The 17,621-nt window shown below is 45.2% G+C and overlaps 2 protein-coding genes across 2 annotated transcripts in view; both read right to left on the bottom strand.

The window, feature by feature from the left end:
• Window positions 1-26: 26 nt before the first annotated feature.
• On the bottom strand, window positions 27-13,614 carry prmt7 (protein arginine methyltransferase 7). Its single transcript, XM_080545339.1, has 17 exons — window positions 13,389-13,614; window positions 12,513-12,549; window positions 11,831-11,980; window positions 11,437-11,545; window positions 10,866-10,978; window positions 10,394-10,629; window positions 10,036-10,216; window positions 9,371-9,498; window positions 8,929-9,061; window positions 8,662-8,745; window positions 8,466-8,513; window positions 7,887-7,976; window positions 7,308-7,469; window positions 1,853-1,927; window positions 1,217-1,377; window positions 1,016-1,112; window positions 27-415 (listed from the first exon to the last, which is right to left on the bottom strand). The coding sequence occupies exons 1-17, from the start codon at window positions 13,481-13,483 to the stop codon at window positions 257-259; spliced, it is 2,058 nt and encodes a 685-aa protein (XP_080401465.1). The 5' UTR covers window positions 13,484-13,614; the 3' UTR covers window positions 27-256.
• A 1,347-nt stretch (window positions 13,615-14,961) lies between these two features.
• exoc3l1 (exocyst complex component 3-like 1) overlaps window positions 14,962-17,621 on the bottom strand; it is a gene marked incomplete at both ends in the record, with an annotated part of 11,792 nt that continues 9,132 nt past the window's right edge. The window contains 4 exons of the mRNA XM_080544789.1: window positions 14,962-15,148; window positions 16,217-16,353; window positions 16,490-16,648; window positions 17,458-17,621. The exon at window positions 17,458-17,621 is cut by the window's right edge and continues 107 nt beyond it. Coding sequence (XP_080400915.1) covers window positions 14,962-15,148; window positions 16,217-16,353; window positions 16,490-16,648; window positions 17,458-17,621 — 647 coding nt within the window. The remainder of the gene's footprint in view (window positions 15,149-16,216; window positions 16,354-16,489; window positions 16,649-17,457) is intronic.

The raw sequence follows: 17,621 nt of genomic DNA, 5'->3' as shown, positions 1-17,621 counted from the left end.
AACTAACTCACTCTTCAATCTCACACACATCACTGCAACAGCTATGAGAGTTACTGTGCTACACAGTTAAGCATAGAAGTGTCATATAATATAGAGGGCAGCAACAACAACACATGGATAAAAATGTTGTTTGTGACATCATAAATGTTTGTGACATCATACCACCAGTACTTAGCATCATGGGAAATGGAGTCCTCTGTTTGGAGGAGAACCCAGAAGCTGTCAATCTTCATAACTCTCAACAACGTTCCAAAGTCTACTGAGCGACAACTGTGAAGTCCATTGTGATGTCCCCGACGCTGGGGTCAAAGGTGAAACTGTAGGACACTGAGGCCCTTTCATCCCCTGAACTCTCCAGAGGTTCTCTGAAGAAGTACACTCCCTGTTTCCTATGGAGACTCCACTCACACGCACCCTACAGGGAAGCGAGAGAGAGCGGTAGGGGAGGGAGAGGGCAAAGGAGAGAGGAGGGAGAGGGCAAAGGAGAGAGGGGGAAGAGGAGGAAAGGTTCAGGCTCACAACCAACCAGATGAATGAGTGACTGACTGATCAAACAACGTCTGGTTAGGAAAATAATAATAATAATACATTTATTTTATAAGGCGCCTTTCATGGCACTCAAGGTCGCCGTACAACACAGTTACAAAAATACAGTCAAACAGTTAAAAAATGACAATCAAACAATTACAAATTACAATATAAAAAGCAGCAGCAGCAGGGCATTCAATAGTCGGGAGGGTGGCTCAGAGATAAGCCTGCCTGAAGAGGTGTGTTTTGATGTGTGTTTTGAATGGGTTTATGGTGTCAATGTTCCTAATGTCGGGGGGGAGGGAGTTCCAGAGGCGAGGGGCAGAGCGGCTGAAAGCTCTTGCCCCCATGGTGGACAGACGGGCAGGGGGGACAGTGAGGTTGATGGCGGAGGCTGACCTGTATTTAGTGTATTTACCTCAATAAAAGCTAGTTTGGCAATAGTATACTAAGTCATCACGGGAATATTCAAACATTAGCTGCTGACCTGCTCAGTGACGGGTCTGGTCAGGCCCATGCTAACTGTGACGTCATCAGTCAGCTGGTATTCCATCCACAGGGCGACGCCATGACAACGCCCGGACCTGCACAGTTAGATACATACACTGTATATAAGTCTACTAGTTTATATGTTTATAAAAGTACATAGTTACTTGGGTGTCATGGAAACAACGACCAGAGCCCTTACCTCATCAGTGGGACTGATCCCTCGCTGCTGATTGGCTGTTCAGGGACACACTGTGTGAAGTCAAAGGACATGACCTGTCTGGGCTGGGTCAGGGCGCGGCAGGGGTACTCCCACAGAGGGTGGGGCTCCGCCTCACGAGACTCACGGAAATCTATCGACTTCTGAGAGGGGGAGCAGGCGGGGAGAGGAGGGGAGAACAGAATGACAGGGTTCCTACAAGTTTCAACAGGTCAAATTTAAGACCTATTCGCGACACCATATGATAGCTTTTTGTCGTCCTCGAGGTGATGAAATTAGGGATTTCACTGCCACACAGACAAAAAAGGAAGCGAATTGGCATTTTTTTGGTTCCAGCTTGATTAATTTCCGCGTAAATAGATGTGGTCGGACTGATTTCCTTGCAGGATCTCATTTTTAGCACCTAGCACCTCATTTTTAGACCGAATAACTGACCTTTTTAGGCCTTACAAATTGGATTGCTGGGTTTTAGACTTAAAGGCTTTTTAAGACCAGCGCGGGAACCCTGGAATGAGTGGAGAGAATGGAGAGGTTCAGGGGATGAGGATGAGAGACTCCCATGACCAGATGAATGAATGAAAGATGACAGGATGAGTATCAGAGGGATGAGGTTCTAACCTGGACCATGTCATCCATGGGACCGACATCAAAGCCTTCAATTGTTCCACACGGGGCTCTTATCCTCCATAGATCCTGAGAGAGACGGAGGGAAGGAGGGAGGGAGGGAAGGAGGGAGATGGAGGGAAGGAGGGAGATGGAGGGAGATGGAGGGAAGGAGGGAAGGAGATGGAGGGAAGGAGGGAGACGGAGGGAAGGAGGGGATGAGGGAGATGGAGGGATGGAGGGGAGGAGGGAAGGAGGGAGATGGAGGGAAGGAGGGAAGGAGGGAGACGGAATGAGTTAGACAGAACCGCACACACACCCTTCTACAAGCATGTCGACATGATGACATTATTTCCACTGTTTCAAGCATAAAAGTAGTTAATCAGAACTGACATTTGACTGATTTGAAACAGGCCCTCGGTTTGGAACGCGCCCTTCTCAGTAGGAATAACATAAGAAGTCTTCTTAGTTAGAATAATATATTTTTATGCCTGGAATAGTGGAGATGTTTACGTCTCTGCCTCACTAGCCCCACCCCTGAATGAACCCATTAGGAGCATATATATATATATATATGTTACGGTACATGTGGGAATACGGTACATGTGGGAAAACTAGGGTTAGGGTTAGGTGCTACGTCGACTTGGTACATGCTGGCATGTCTAACCCTAACCCTAACCGTGGCACCCTAGCACCTAACCCTAACCCTAGTTTTCCCACATGTACCATAACATACATATATTATTTCTACAACAGCATGTTTGGATACTGGATTCCATGTCTATTTTCAAAAACTTTTAAGACCTTGATTTCTTTCTCTCAAATTCACAAACTTTCTAGGATTTCCAGGACCCGTGGGAATCCTACTTTTCTAAACATAGTAACCTTGTTATATATATACATTATATCAGTGGCGGGCGGTGCATTTCACACCTAGGCCTTCAGTGATGTCCGACACATTCCTACCTGAATTATTCTACCTCTTAATACCATCGTTATGACGCCATGGCTCTAGAAACTAGACAGAAACACAGTATCAGGGCTTAAAGTGGGAAAAAATCCTGTGCCTGAAACTTTTTCTTGGGGAGGGGGGTCACAGTTTGAGATATTGGGAGAGCGGGTACAGAAGACAGCTTCTTGTCTCAATGTTTAAATGCATTAATACTATTTTATAGTCAATACAAAATATATGTCTCAATGTTAAAATGCATTAATACTTTAAATGAATGTGCAACAATACTATGTGCAATATGACAACATTTGTGTACATAAGGTTCAGATATAGGAAAAGTTAGGATATTTATAGCATAGCAAAGAGTACAGCACAGTGTTTTATTGTATAGTATAGTAGTATAGTAGATAGTGTACATAGCCTTTATTTATGTAAACCAGCTCTTTTCCCTTTTTTATTTTACCCTTGGCCCTCGTGTTTTTAGTCTTTTTCAAAGCACCAGGGGAGGCCCCCCTCCTACATTTCGTTGTATGGTACCTGTACTGTATTACAGTTTTTCTCAATTGCTAAAACACATTTCACAAAACTTTCCTCCATTTTCCCAAACTCTAAACACAACACACTTTTCTAAAGCTACATAAGCAAAACCACACCTTCTCTCTTCAAAACTCAAACTTTCACACCAAAACAGCTGCTCAAAGCCTTAAAAAATGTAAACACTATAAGCATCATTACAGACTACAACAAAACAACTGAAAACACAATGTTCCGTGTGTGAGAATGTTCTTTTTTTTCACAACTGCCAAAAGACATTTTTAGAAACCTTACAGTATCTGTTCTCAGAATATATCACTGTAGAGTATTGGGCATTCATAGATGTGTGTGTTTCATATGAACAGTATGTAAATCTACAGAAAATACAGTATGCATGTTGTTGGAAAATATCCTTTTACAGTATGTATATGTTCTTCATGAATGTTTTACTGTAATGCTTGGCTAATTTTACTATATAACTAAAATACATTACAGTACAGTAATTCGAACTTGATCTTACGTGTGGACAATCGACTTCTTTCTAAAGGGATCTCTTGACCATTCTGAAGTACGCAAATTACCCACAGGGGTGGGTGAGAGTTACAGTAATTGAAATAGTATAACTTCCTTCAACGTTACGGTACATGTGAGAATACGGTACATGTGGGAAAACTAGGGTTAGGGTTAGGTGCTAGGGTGACTTGGTACATGCTGGCATGTCTAACCCTAACCCTAACCGTAACCCTAACCCTAACCCTACCCCTACCCCTAACCTTAACCCTAGCACCTAACCCTAATCCTAACCCTAACCCTAGCACCATAGCACCTCACCCTAACCCGTTTTCCCACATGTATGATAGTCATGCATAAAAATAAATCTGCGCTCCCTGTCTAACGTTATATCTAACATTCCATATTTTACATTACAGTAAGGCTGATTTTGCATGATAGTCATGCATTTTTAGATATCTATTTCCCCCCTTTAAATGGCATATGATGTCCGAAATGTTACTAAAGTTCAGCCGTGAAGTTGTTGCACTGTTGTCCTATCGAGTTTTACGTAAATAAAGGTTTGAAAAAATGTACCGTATTCCCACATGTACCGTAACATGTACAATACTGTACTGTATCACAACTCAAGGCAAACACTACAGAGGATCCATTACACACAACAATACTCACTGAAAACAATGTTCAGGGTGTGATGTTTATTTATTTATTTATGGTACTATACCACACACACACACACACACACACCACAATCATTTGTGTCTTACATTTTGTCTTACATTTTGAGTCGTTATGTTTAATGAATGAAGCCAGGTGTGTTCATTGTGTTAAAATGTTGCTGACTGTGGCAAGCATTTTGCATCACATGAGCTTTAATTTGAGAATTTGACATTTTGAGCAGAGTTTTTTGCAACTTGTGTTTTAGCAAGACAAAATGTGTTTAGATTTATGAGAAAAGGAGGATTGTGTTTTGTGAATTGTGTCTTCATGTGAAATGTGTTTATGGTTTTGGCAAATGGGAGCTAGTTTTATTAAATGTGTTTAGAGAACTGGTCATTTGGTTTAGAGAATTGGCTTTTGTGTTTTAGCATAATACTGTTTTATACTTAATAAAAAAAATAAAAAAATAGATGTCTTTAAAAGGCAAAACTGATTGCATCACTTATTAAGCCACTATCACTATAACAATACAGAATAAAATATATACATGTCTTTAAAAGAACAAACTGATTACTTATTAAGCCACTATCACTTATATTCTCCTTCTTGGCACCACTTTCCATAAGGCTTCCCGTCACTACTCAGGGTTTTTGGTACCAGTGGTGTTTGACATCGGGGGGGACCCATGAAGCGGGGCTGTCTGGGGGTCCTTAAACGAGCATCAAACACTTAATTTCATGCATTCTGGTGAATTGATATGCACCAATTTGTGCCCTTTCGCCATCAATTTATGGTGGAAATGTCATTATATATGTAAAGGAAAAAACAATATTCAGGCACCAGATGGCCATTCAAAATATAATGTAATATAATGCAATATAAGGCTCTCAGGCATTCTGTACTTTCAAATATGTATTCTCCTTGAGCAGTCAACATCAACTATCAGCTGTTTCGCTAGCAAACACGAAAGCTAAGTTATTTGTGAAACAGCGCCCCCGCCACAACGTCGGCGCAATGCCGCAATTGCAGTTTTTATTTTATTTTTTATTCTCCTGCGCCGGAAATCCGGCACTGTGCCGGAGTACTTTAAGCCCTGCAGTATAACCGGGCGTTGCATCACCTTAACATAGTCAGACAAGTACAACAGAGTTATATTAATATTTCCGAAGCATTTTTAATAAATAAATCCGCATTTACAATGAAGAGTGTTAAACTAACATCTTTAAGATCGCTACATTACCCACGTCTGTCGTCCCGTCCACCATAATAGCGACAAAGGGTGCCTTTTTAATCTCCATTTTGATCTCTTCTCCCACTTCAGCAATAGCAAAAATCAGGTCGTTTTGTATTTTGCCTGACGTCCCAGTAAACACTTTGTTTGTGGACAGGTGGTAATGTAAATCTGGGTTGTTTTCAGCCAGAAAAGAAAGAAGCTCAACGTAGTTTCCTGTTTGTGGACTCGGCGCTTTTATCGTGTCCCCTAAATGAAAGTTATTGTTTACTAGGGCTGGGTATCGCCACTGATTTCCCAAAACGATTCGATTCCGATTCACCAGCTCAGTGAGCTCACGATTCGATTCGATTCACGATTCGATCTAGTTACAATATACATTTTTTGCTTGAATATGAAAGAGATTCTCAGAACTAATGCTATAAATGGTTCAAGGAACCCTATAACATGTAGCATTGTTAAACATATCAATGTTTACATTAAGAATTGACTCCAAAGCAGTTACATGAATGTACTTTTTATTGGAACATAAATGAACATCATTGACCAACATTTTGCTAATCCAAAATGCACCCAGACATCTGACTTTAAGCCTGGTGGTGACTTGAGTGTCCCTGCCATCGCCATGTTTTTAGATTTTAGTGTTGAGACCTCTCGTTGCGTGAGATATGATAAATTCTTGTAGCGCGAGATCTCGTTGCGGGTTGAAGCTGCAAGCAAAAAAAAAATTTTTTTTTTTTTTTTTAAAAAAGATCGATCTCGGGATTTATGAATCGATAAATCGCTCATTCAATGAAGATCGATTCAGAATCGGGAAATCGATTTTTTGAACCCAGCCCTATTGTTTACCCAAAAACAGGACACAATCGATCAGTATTATCGATCAGTCAACGAAAGCTTTCGTTGTGGCGCTCCGTTTCCCTGCGCACTTTCAAAAGTTTCACATCTACCGGCATGTACGCATCTCAATAGTGAATATCAATAGTGCGTATCAATAGTGCGTATCAATAGTGCGTATCCAATCAAAAGACGTGCTGGGTGCTGACATCATTGAGCCTTACAGCAGGCGCCGTTGTTGCTTTTGCTCGCATCTACGTAGGTTTACTAGGAACGCCACAGGTTTTCTCGTTCCAACGTTAAGTTACAGGTCGAATCCGCGGCACCGTTTAGCGTGCAGGCTGGGCAGATTTTGGAGCCCCCTAGCAACACATTTTGATTGGATAAAAGCTCTAACATAAAGGCCAGCCCTCCAAATCTCAATCGGAGACTGGAAGCAGCGCAACCAAGAGGAAAGCTATGAAATGAAGAGAATAGACTATGGGGAATCATTAATACAGATTTGTGGAAAAAATATATTAAAATAAAATGTATATTCTGATGATGTTTAGGCCAGCAGAGAAGGCCTTGCTGGCCCTGACGGCACACCACTGCATTATATATATAAATATATATAAACATAGTAACCTGCTTTTATAAACATAGTAACCTGCTTTTATAAACATAATAACCTGCTTTTATAAACATAATAACCTTGTTATATAGACATAATAACCTTGTTATGAACATAGTAACCTGGTCTGTACCTGGAACTCCACGGCGACCATGTGCAGCGAGGCAGAGCCAGGCAGGATGGAGGCACCGGGCGTCAGCAGGCGGGCCAGAGCGGTCCTGCAGTACCAGAAGTACAGAGAGTGCCAGGGCAGCAGACTGGTGCTGAAGTACGGCTCGCCCATCAACACTGAGATCTACAGGACCGGACGGCACAGGGAGGTTAGAGGTCAGAGGTCAGAGGTCAGAGCAGCACAGGTGAAAAGCAGAGACGTGGCAGACACACACAGGTCAGATTCAGCAGGTTTCTCCAACGGACTCAGTGAACCCTGGCCCAGAGCATGAAGACCAGAACAAGTTTATTATTGGACACAGATGTGTTAGCGCTGGAGGGTTCTAGAAGGAAGAGTGGCGCCAATGAAGGGGTCGATTTTCTATTCTAGTTCCTTTACATCATAGCGACGGAGAATGTTGCCAGGCAACCAACATCTCAAATTCACAAACTTTCAAGGGTTTCAAGGCCCCGTGGGAACCCTGGTGTGTGTGTGTGTGTGTGTGTGTGTGTGTGTGTGTGTGTGTGTGTGTGTGTGGGGGAACCCTGTGTTGAGTCGTACCTGTTCTCCGCCCAGGTCAGTACTGGTCAGCTGGTCAGGTCTGGTCTCCAGGATCTGGACTCCTCCTTTCAGGGAGTTGGTATCCAGAACCTGCAGGAGCAGCGAGCGTTAGTGGTTAACTCCTTAACTGCTGTGTGTATCTGCTGTGTGTTCATGTGTGTTCACAGGGTTTCTGCTGAGGAGTTCTCTCTCTCTCTCTCTCTCTCTCTCTCTCTCTCTCTCTCTCTCTCTCTCTCTCTCTCTCTCTCTCTCTCTCTCTCTCTCTCTCTCTCTCTCTCTCTCTCTCTCTCTCTCTCTCTCTCTCTCTCTCTCTCTCTCTCTCTCTCTCTCTCTCTCTCTCTCTCTCTCTCTCCCTCTCTCCCTCTCTCTCTCTCCCTCCCTCTCTCTCCCTCCCCTCCCTCTCCCTCTCCCTCTCCCTCCTCCCTCTCTCCCTCTCTCCCTCTCTCCCTCTCTCTCTCTCTCTCTCTCTCTCTCTCTCTCTCTCTCTCTCTCTCTCTCTCTCTCTCTCTCTCTCTCTCTCTCTCTCTCTCTCTCTCTCTCTCTCTCTCTCTCTCTCTCTCTCTCTCTCTCTCCACTCACCTGTTCAATAACCTGCTTGGACATTCTGGAGCTTTCTAAACTGAACACCTGGAAGGACACAGACAGACAGACAGACAGACAGACAGACAGGAAATATCGTCATTACATATTATCCAGACAAAACAAAAAAGTTTGAGAAAAAACAAGAAGGAACAGAGTAGAAGTATGACAGTGAGGTCAGGGTCAGGGGTCGTACCTTCTTAGCCCCTAGCATGTGAGCGAAGACAGGAAGCAGACTGCCATCGCTGACTGCTAGACACACGCTGTCTGCTTTCAACACCTTCAAAGCACAAACACAGGAAATGAGTGCGAGCGTTATGGTGCTAAAACAAGGACGAACATGAAAATAAAATACAAAAATCTATAAAAAAAACATTTGGAACGTGAACTGGTTTATTCTCTGTGTATTCTCTGTTCCCTTCAAGGATTTCAAGGACCCGTGGGAGCCCTGATAGTAACTCACGCTGCGTAGCGCGCTGACGTAGCTCTGTGTGCGCTGGTGGTCGTTGTGTTCTCCGAAGCGCGGCCGCGTCCAGACCAGGTGGGCCTGGCAGATGCAGCACGGCCGACACGTCTCCGCCTCACTGGCCCCGCCCCTGGATGGACCATGTGGAGCAGATATGTTACGGTACATGTGGGAATATGGTACATATGGGGAAACCAGGGTTAGGGCTAGGTGCTGGGGTGCAAGGTGTAGGGTTAGGGGTAGGGTTAGGGTTAGACATGCCAGCATGTACCAAGTCACCCTAGCACCTAACCCTAACCCTAGTTTTCCCACATGTACTGTAACATATATGATATATCATATATATGATAAAATGCTGGCTGTCTTTATAACAGAGTTCCAGCCAGGCTTGTGTATTCAGGTAGGTCAGAGTTGACAGGTGTGTTCCTCCAGTCCTCACCTGTCTGTGTCCAGGCTGTACCAGAGGCTGTAGTCGTCATGTGACACGGTAAGACTAAGCTCCTCCCCCTCAGCCACCCTCCTCTCGGCAGGAAGGAAGTAGACACTCTGCATCCAGTGATCCCGCCACTGAACTCAACACAAACGCAAAATGCATCCCTTTGATAAGTCAGTCCTTTGTACCAAGTGAATACACGCCATAAACACAGGGCAGGATGACGTCAGTGGCAGAGGAGTTTGAAACTTGCACGGTCAGGGTTCGACAGTAACGCTTGCCCGCTTGCCCGGCACAAACATTTTTGCGCGAGCCCGACGACGCTGCTGGATCCTGGATATGTTTACCTGTGTGCAGGAAGAACAGACGGCGCAGGCGCCAGACCAGACTAGATGATCGTGGAGTGAAGATATTATCAAAGCGTACGCGCCTGTCGATCACCCGGCGCATCGCGTACGCTTTGATAATATCTTCACTCCACGATCGTCTAGTCTAGTCTGGTCTGGTCTGGCGCCGTCTGTTGTTCTTCCTGCACACAGGTAAACAGATCCAGGATCCAGCAGCGTCGTCGGGCTCGTGCAAACAAACCCGGCAAATGTTTTACTTGCTCCGGGCAAACGTTACTGTCGAACCCTGGTTTATAAAACACCACCAGGGGGAGCTGGACTCACAGGAGCGTCCTGGGGTTGTGGGTAGGTCCAGCTGGGCGCCATGGAGCAGACGATGGTCCCGCCGGGGTCCATGTCCATGTCCCACCAGGACAGAACCACCTGGGCCCGGCCGCTGGACTGGGCCGAGAAGCTGGAGGAGTGGGCCTGAGGGGCGCTGCTCACAGCCTTACTGAAGTCCACACTGGGGGGGGGAGAGAGAGAGAGAGGTGGGGGGGGGAGAGAGAGAGAGAAAGAGAGAGAGAGAGTTTAGACCATTCCTAAAAAGTTCGATTAAGATCATATCAATCATGAATGCAAGAATAGAGACCAACGTGATTGGATATTTCCTCTCACCTGAACATGGTGCAGAGAGTCTCACCTGAACATGGTGCAGAGGGGCCCCAGGGGGGTGAAGCGGTGGGGGGGCACCTGGCTGAGTTGGATGTCGCAGACCGAGTGTGCCCCGGCACACCTGGCCACGGCGGGGGGGGGCAGCAGCCTGCGGTCAGGCCCGTCCACCTCCACGGGCAGCAGCTGGGCCCACCGCCACAGCTGCTCCGACTCCACCAGCTGGGCGTAGACCGTGGCCCGGTGGGGGACCGCCTCACACCCCTCCTATGGGGGGAGGGATAGGGGCTGGGTCATGCATCTGATTCAACATACACACATACACATACACACACACATATACACATTCGCACTCACTCACTCACTCACTCAGACACTCAGACACTCAGACACTCAGACACTCACTCACTCAAGCACTCATGCACTCGCACACACACACTCAGACACTCAGACACTCAGACACACACACACACACACACACACACACACACACACACACACACCTGGACCAGGTGCAGGTGAGCATGCTCATAGCTGGGTAAGGCTCCTTCTCCGATGAGCTCCGTGTCAAACAGCTCCGTCACCAGGATGTTGGCTCTGGTCTGCAGGTCTCCATCTGCAGGGACAGACCATGTTCATACTGACGATGTGTCCCGGTGGTAAAGCCTTATAGCAGCCTTTCGAGAACTCCCCATTAGAAGTGGTGCAATACTAGGGATTGTAGGAACTAGTCCTTTCAACGAATCATACTGTTGTCATTTAGTTTATTTACTCTAATAAAACTTAATAATAAGTAATTTAAATAATTTAAATACATATGTGGACTCCCTTTTTTGCCACTACCTTCGGGTGTGTGTGTGTGTGACAGTGTGTGACAGTGTGTGTGTGTGTGTGTGTGTGTGTGTGTGTGTGTGTGTGTGTGTGTGTGTGTGTGTGTGTGTGTGTGTGTGTGTGTGTGTGTGTGTGTGTGTGTGTGTGTGTGACAGTGTGTGTGTGTGTGTGTGTGTGTGTGTGTGTGTGTGTGCGTGTGTGTGTGTGTGTGTGTGTGTGTGTGTGTGTGTGTGTGTCTCTGACCTGCCCCCACTGTCACTTCTGTCGAGTGTTTGTTGATGATTTTGATCTTGTCAGAGAAGCCGTTCTTCTTCACGATGCGCTGAGCCGCCTCGGCCATGGGCTTGAACACCTGTCAGTCAAACAGACACACTACAGTAAGAGACAGTACACAGTCTAAGAGACGTCACACAGTCTAAGAGACATTACAAAGTCTAGTGTTCCTTTGTCCTTCTATCGTGTCATTGAAAGGGACTGAAATTATTTGGCTGTGGTGTGTGTGTGTGTGTGTGTATGTGTGTGTGTGTTTCAGCTAACCTAACTCCAGACCTGTATGTTCTTTAGCCAGCTCCTATGACTATTGTGCGAGAGAGAAGTTGTCTAAAAGCAGTAGGTAGGAGATGGTGGTGGTTGTCACCTCGACTGCATAGCAGTAGTCTGCCCCTGCGGTGACGGCCATCATGGACAGCAGTCCCGTTCCCGTGCCGATGTCCAGGACGATGACCTTCTCACCCCGCGCCTTCACCCTGGCCACAGCAGCCCGGATGCCCTGGTAGTACTTCTCATTCTGCAGAGGGAGGAGGCGTTACACACACACCTGAGTTCAGATAGTAAGTAAGTAAGTAACATTTATTTGTACAGCACCTTTCCCAGACCAAGGGTCACAAAGTGCTTTACATAATAGAGAAACATAACAAAGAAGAAACACAATAAAACATAATAAAAGAGCGAAAGGTTAAGAGCAGCAGGTTAAAACAGGCAAACAAGTGAAAATAAGAACAAGTAACAGACAACAGGTGTACAACAGCATCAGCAGGACACAGAGAGACAGGCCCTTGGGGCGATCCAAAAGCCTGTCTATACAAGACAAGTCTTTAGCTGTGTTTTAAAAACGAGCTGCACTTGATTGAGTTTGCCTGGAACCATGGAACCATGGAATGAATGGAATCGTCCACAAACTCTACGACACATCAAGCAGACTAAAGCAAACGCTCAACCCAGGGCTGGTGGCTCATCCATAATGATGCATGACTTGTTGAACATCCTCCACACACTCTGCTTCATCCACAGGGAGAGGAGGGAACAGGAAACAGACTCACCCTGTCGGTATCATGCAGCATATCTGCATAGCAGGACCTGAGGAGGAAACACAAGTCATCACGATTTGAGCAGAACTGCAAACCCAGTTGCACATGAAAATGCAGGTTTTTAATTCAGCGATAGAGTGCGGCAGAGTGATTTTCTGTTTGAATGAATGAATGAATGATCTTTATTGTCATTGTAACAGGTACAACGAAATGTAAATGCAAACCCTAGGTGCTAACAAACAAACACAGTCCTAAGATAATAAAACACAAGAATGAGATGTAAATAGACATAAATAGGGGGGGATATAAATATAAATAGGGGGGGATATAAATATAAATAGGGGGATATGTGGTCGGTAGACATCTGAGAATGTATCTATTATGTAACTTCTATACTTCTATACACTATATGGCCTATTCACAGGGGGGAGTTAGCATGTAACTGTGTACTTTTATAAACATATGGACTAGTAGACTTATATACATGTCTATATATTTGTGTGCAACCTGAGTGTGAACTTAAGTGAAGCAGACTCAGGTTGTAGTTAGATTATCGTGTAACTTGTCAGAGGTGTACATAGTGGGAGGATGAGAGAGTCCTACATCAAAGTTGGATGTAGCAGGGCTGCATGGAGACACCAGGACAAGGTGGGGTTCTACCCTCCCTGGCATTCTGATGACAGGTCTACAGAAGTATGAAGTCGTGCAGCAGCGCTTTCCATAACCATAACCATCACATTATATTATATTCATGAGGACTTTGTGATCACACTGCTAGCATAGCTACCTGGCTATCTCCTGGTGGTAGTCATAGTTACCTGGCTATCTCCTGGTGGACAGACAGACAGACAGACAGACAGACAGACAGACAGATAGATAGATAGCTACCTGGCTATCTCCTGGTGGTAGTCATACTCCTCGCTCTCCTCCACCCAGTCCAACGCGCCGGTAGTCGGGTTCGCTCTGCCACAGAACGTCTTCATGGCTCCAGTAAAGCTTTAAATAACCAGATCGACCCTGCTGGAGCTTTAAATAACCAGATCTGCCCTGGTGGAGCTCTCTGTTGAGATGTTTGATGTGTAGGTTTTGTATAGATAAGACGCGATAAGTATGTATGTCAGTAATCCCCCTGGTACTAAGTCGTATTAATGCAGCATGGCCTCCACGGGGGCAGACATGTTTTTCTGAAACGTCACAGACTCGTCTGGTCACGTGACCTGGCTGTCATAATATTATTAACCCCTTCTGGGAAAGAGCCTCTTCGTTTAGATTAGATTAGTGACATGTTCTAATGCTTGCTCATATCGTTCTAATGTTCTCATATCTTATATCATAATATAATAATAATAATATATCACATAATATAATATATTATTATTATATTATAATATATAATATCATAATGTTCTCATATCTCATATCGTTCTAATGTTCTCATGTTCTAATGCTTCCTCATATCGGCAACCAATCAAAATGTTCGGACTTTTCTTTTGAAACACGGAACTACGTTTCAACACTGTTGAGAATCACAAACTCGCTGACTACTTTACATTGTTACCTAATTACTATAACACTACTCTACATTGTTAGCAGGCTCAATGACTTTTCAACAATGCGGAAATGTATTTCACATGGTTTCCGAACATTACATAGGATCCCGATATGAGGACCAAAGCATTAGAACGTGTCACATTAGATTATATTCAATGTTATTGTCATTGCAGAGTACAAGTACCAGACAACGACATCCGAGTAGGCTACTCTTCATTATTCCTTATCGTTATTTCGATAAAACAATCACCATTTTCATATAGCTTTTATTTGTACACAGTTCAGTCAGAATGTACATACAGTGACACATTGACACAATGACACATACAATTGCACCAGCTGATCGTCCTATGTGGTCCATAGTCTCTTATGGTCTATCCGTTTAGAAATGCAATGTTAATGTCTCCACTGACTGTCCAAGGACCACCTTGTGAAGTCTGCAAGAGCCATCACAGTCATATAGTTCTATCATACAGTTTAGTAACATGTAACACAAGCTGTGTGTGTGTGTGTGTGTGTGTGTGTGTGTGTGTGTGTGAGCGCACACGCATGTTTGTATGTAGTACGTACGTGTGTGTATGTATGTGTGCGTGTGTGTATGCGTGCATATGCCTAAGCCTAAAGCGAAGGCCCTGGCAAAATTCTGCTCAATATCTGCAATAATTGGCAGCCGGCACATAATGGAGGAGAAGGTGTTACCTGTACCCTTGTACCCGTAGTCCTATGCTGATGCAGCTACTAATGTTTGTGTTCAAGAATTTTATTGTAAAATGTGAACGCAAATAAAGATACTAAAATGTGTGTGTGCGTGTGCGTGTGTGTGTGTGTGTGTGTGTGTGTACTGTTTGACAATAGATTGTTCCAGACCAGAACCAGACCAGTATCTCTCCACAGCTCTGAGGTGTTCTAGTCAGGCACACTTGGCGGTGGGCAGACAGAAGGGCATGCTGGACGGCGGCACCAGGATGTCGGTGAAGATGGGTCTGTACCCTGAGGGGAGGGGCGGGGCGCTCTGCTCCAGGAGGTGCAGCACCCCCCCTCTCACGTCTCTGGAGATGTCTCCCCTGACGTCCAGCAGCACCGACACATGCTCCTCACTGAGGGGGCAGAGAGGAGAGGGGGGGGAGAGAGGAGGTGGGGGGGGGGGGGGGCAGAGAGTTTGATACAGTTATGTTATCAGTTAAACTGAAGAACTGCTTCTACCACAGGGCCGTCAAGGCCCTGAACACAGAAAAGGCCTAAGTTCTGGGCCCAGGACAGTCCGGACGGATTGTATGGCAGCTAGTGCTGAGGCACAAACATGTACATTTTCAAGCCTGCAAACTGTGACACTTTAAAATAACGTGAAAAAATACTTTTGTGCAATATGACAACCCTAGTTGACTATCTGTGCAGTATAGTACAGTGGATTGTGTACATAGCCTTTATTGATGTAAACCAGCTCCTTACCTTCTTGTGATTTTATGCTTTTTCTAAAATGTTTTTTTTCTTTTTTTTTTCCCTTTCCTAACACCAGGGGAGCCACCCCTCCTAAATTTCGTTGTTTGGTACCTGTACTGTAGCAATGACAAATAAAGTCCATTCCATTCCATTCCGTTATGGTGTACATCATTTCTGATTTAAGCAATATCACACTCGGGAGTGTGTTATACTGAATATCAGCACGGCTGTGATTCGGTCGTAGGTACGAGGCCGCAGGCCGAGTACCGAAGTATAACATTCAGTATAACAGCACGACCTCGAGTGTGATATTGATTTTATACAACAGTTCTACAGCGCGATTTATTCGCTAACAGTAATAAGCGACAACAGATTATGATTTGTTTGTTTATTTATCATAAAAATAAACAAAAAATAGTTCCGCAACTGAACTTCAAATGGACTGTTGCCTAGTAACCTGAACACAAACATGTCGTCTAAATAACGGTCATTTAGTAGAACATCTGTGCGGGCGGAGTGATACATATAGTTAAAAGTCCCAGTGCTGTTGTACTGTATATCAGCACTCATGGAATGCCTCTTGTCCAATCAAATTACTTGGTCGGAACTAACTGTTGTATAAGCAACTGTAATGGAATGAATTACAGTATGTATATTCAGATGGAATTGTGAACAATAAAATGCATTACATAATCTGCATATGAATCAGTCTGTGGTTGTTGTACCTGATGTCCGGGTACTTGGCCACCAGGCCAGACACCTCCAGGCTCAGCATGCTGGGGTCTCTCAGCCGGATGAAGTCAGCCAGGACAGGCAGCAGGGCCATGGGGTTCATCTCTGCTACCACGGACCCCTCACCCTCCTAAACACACAAACACACATACACATAAACACTTTATCAGGAACGCCTGTCCACCTTCTCATTCATTCAGGTGGTGTAATTGTGTGGGAAATTCTTTCTTGGAGACATATCCTTGAAGTGTTCCCTTAATACGTACCAGCAGGCCCTGGAACAGGTCCCTGAGGTGCTGGGCGTCCTGGGTGATGCGCTGGGCCAGCAGCCGTCTGTCCTCCGGGCCCTTACACACCAGCCTCTTCTGCATCAGCGCCCTGACGTACTCCACCACCGTCAGCCACTGAGACTCCTCCTGGAGACGCTACACACAGACACTGCAGAGTCACTACCCATCTTCCCTCGGAGACTGAAGACCTCCATCTCCTCAGGCTACACCTTAACTGCTCCTCCTGAGACATCTACTGCCCCCCAGCACTGCGTCTCCTGAAGACACCCGCTTTTTCCCTCTACTGTGTCCCCTAAAACTATTGCCTCCCCTGTACTGTTTCTCTATTTCTCCAGTGTCTAAATATAAAAATAGAAAGGCTAGGTTTAGAAGAAGGTGATAGAAGAAGGTTTTTCCTTCTATCAGTGGCCCCCGGGCCTGAGCTGGATTACTCTTCCTGCTACGACTGGTGGATTGATGATTCACTTGCTTAGTCAAATGTATCGATTGTAAGTCGCTTTGGAATAAGGCGTCTGCTAAATGCCAAACATGTAAATGTAAATGTAAACACTCAGAACACTCAGGACAGACAGAACACTCAGGACAGACAGAACACTCAGGACAGACAGAACACTCAGGACAGACAGAACAGAGGTGGCCATCGGACGGAATGTGTCCGAATAGACTAGAATACGACCTACGACCGAATCACAGCCGTGCTGATATTCAGTATAACAGCACGACCTTGAGTGTGATATTGCTTAAATATCTGTTATAGAATAGAGAACGGAGTTCTAGAGTAGAACAGAAGCTATAATTTAAAAAACATCAGACCAGAAGAGTATCAGTATAGAATCTGGCACGCTGCCAGTGTGAAAGATAAAAGCAAGACGATATGAAGATGACTGAGACCAGATTCAGTGAAAGAGTCGGGGTGACGAGGGGTGTCTGTCTGTCTGTCTGACCTGTCGGCAGGGCGGGCGGACACAGCCGTACAGCTCGATGTGTCGCTCCAGGACCCCGCAGAGCTTGGGGGTGACGTCCCCCTGGGCCAGCCAGGACCGGGTCATCAGGCCCTGCAGCAGAGGCTGGAGGTCCAGGAGGAGCTGGTCCATCACCAGGCGGCAGG

This window comes from Nansenia antarctica (genome assembly GCF_963989245.1).
Source record: "Nansenia antarctica genome assembly, chromosome: 14".
In the NCBI taxonomy this organism is placed as follows: Eukaryota; Metazoa; Chordata; class Actinopteri; order Argentiniformes; family Microstomatidae; genus Nansenia; species Nansenia antarctica.
The sequence above is the reverse complement of the archived record's forward strand: the minus strand, read 5'-3'. Positions and strand labels throughout refer to the sequence as shown.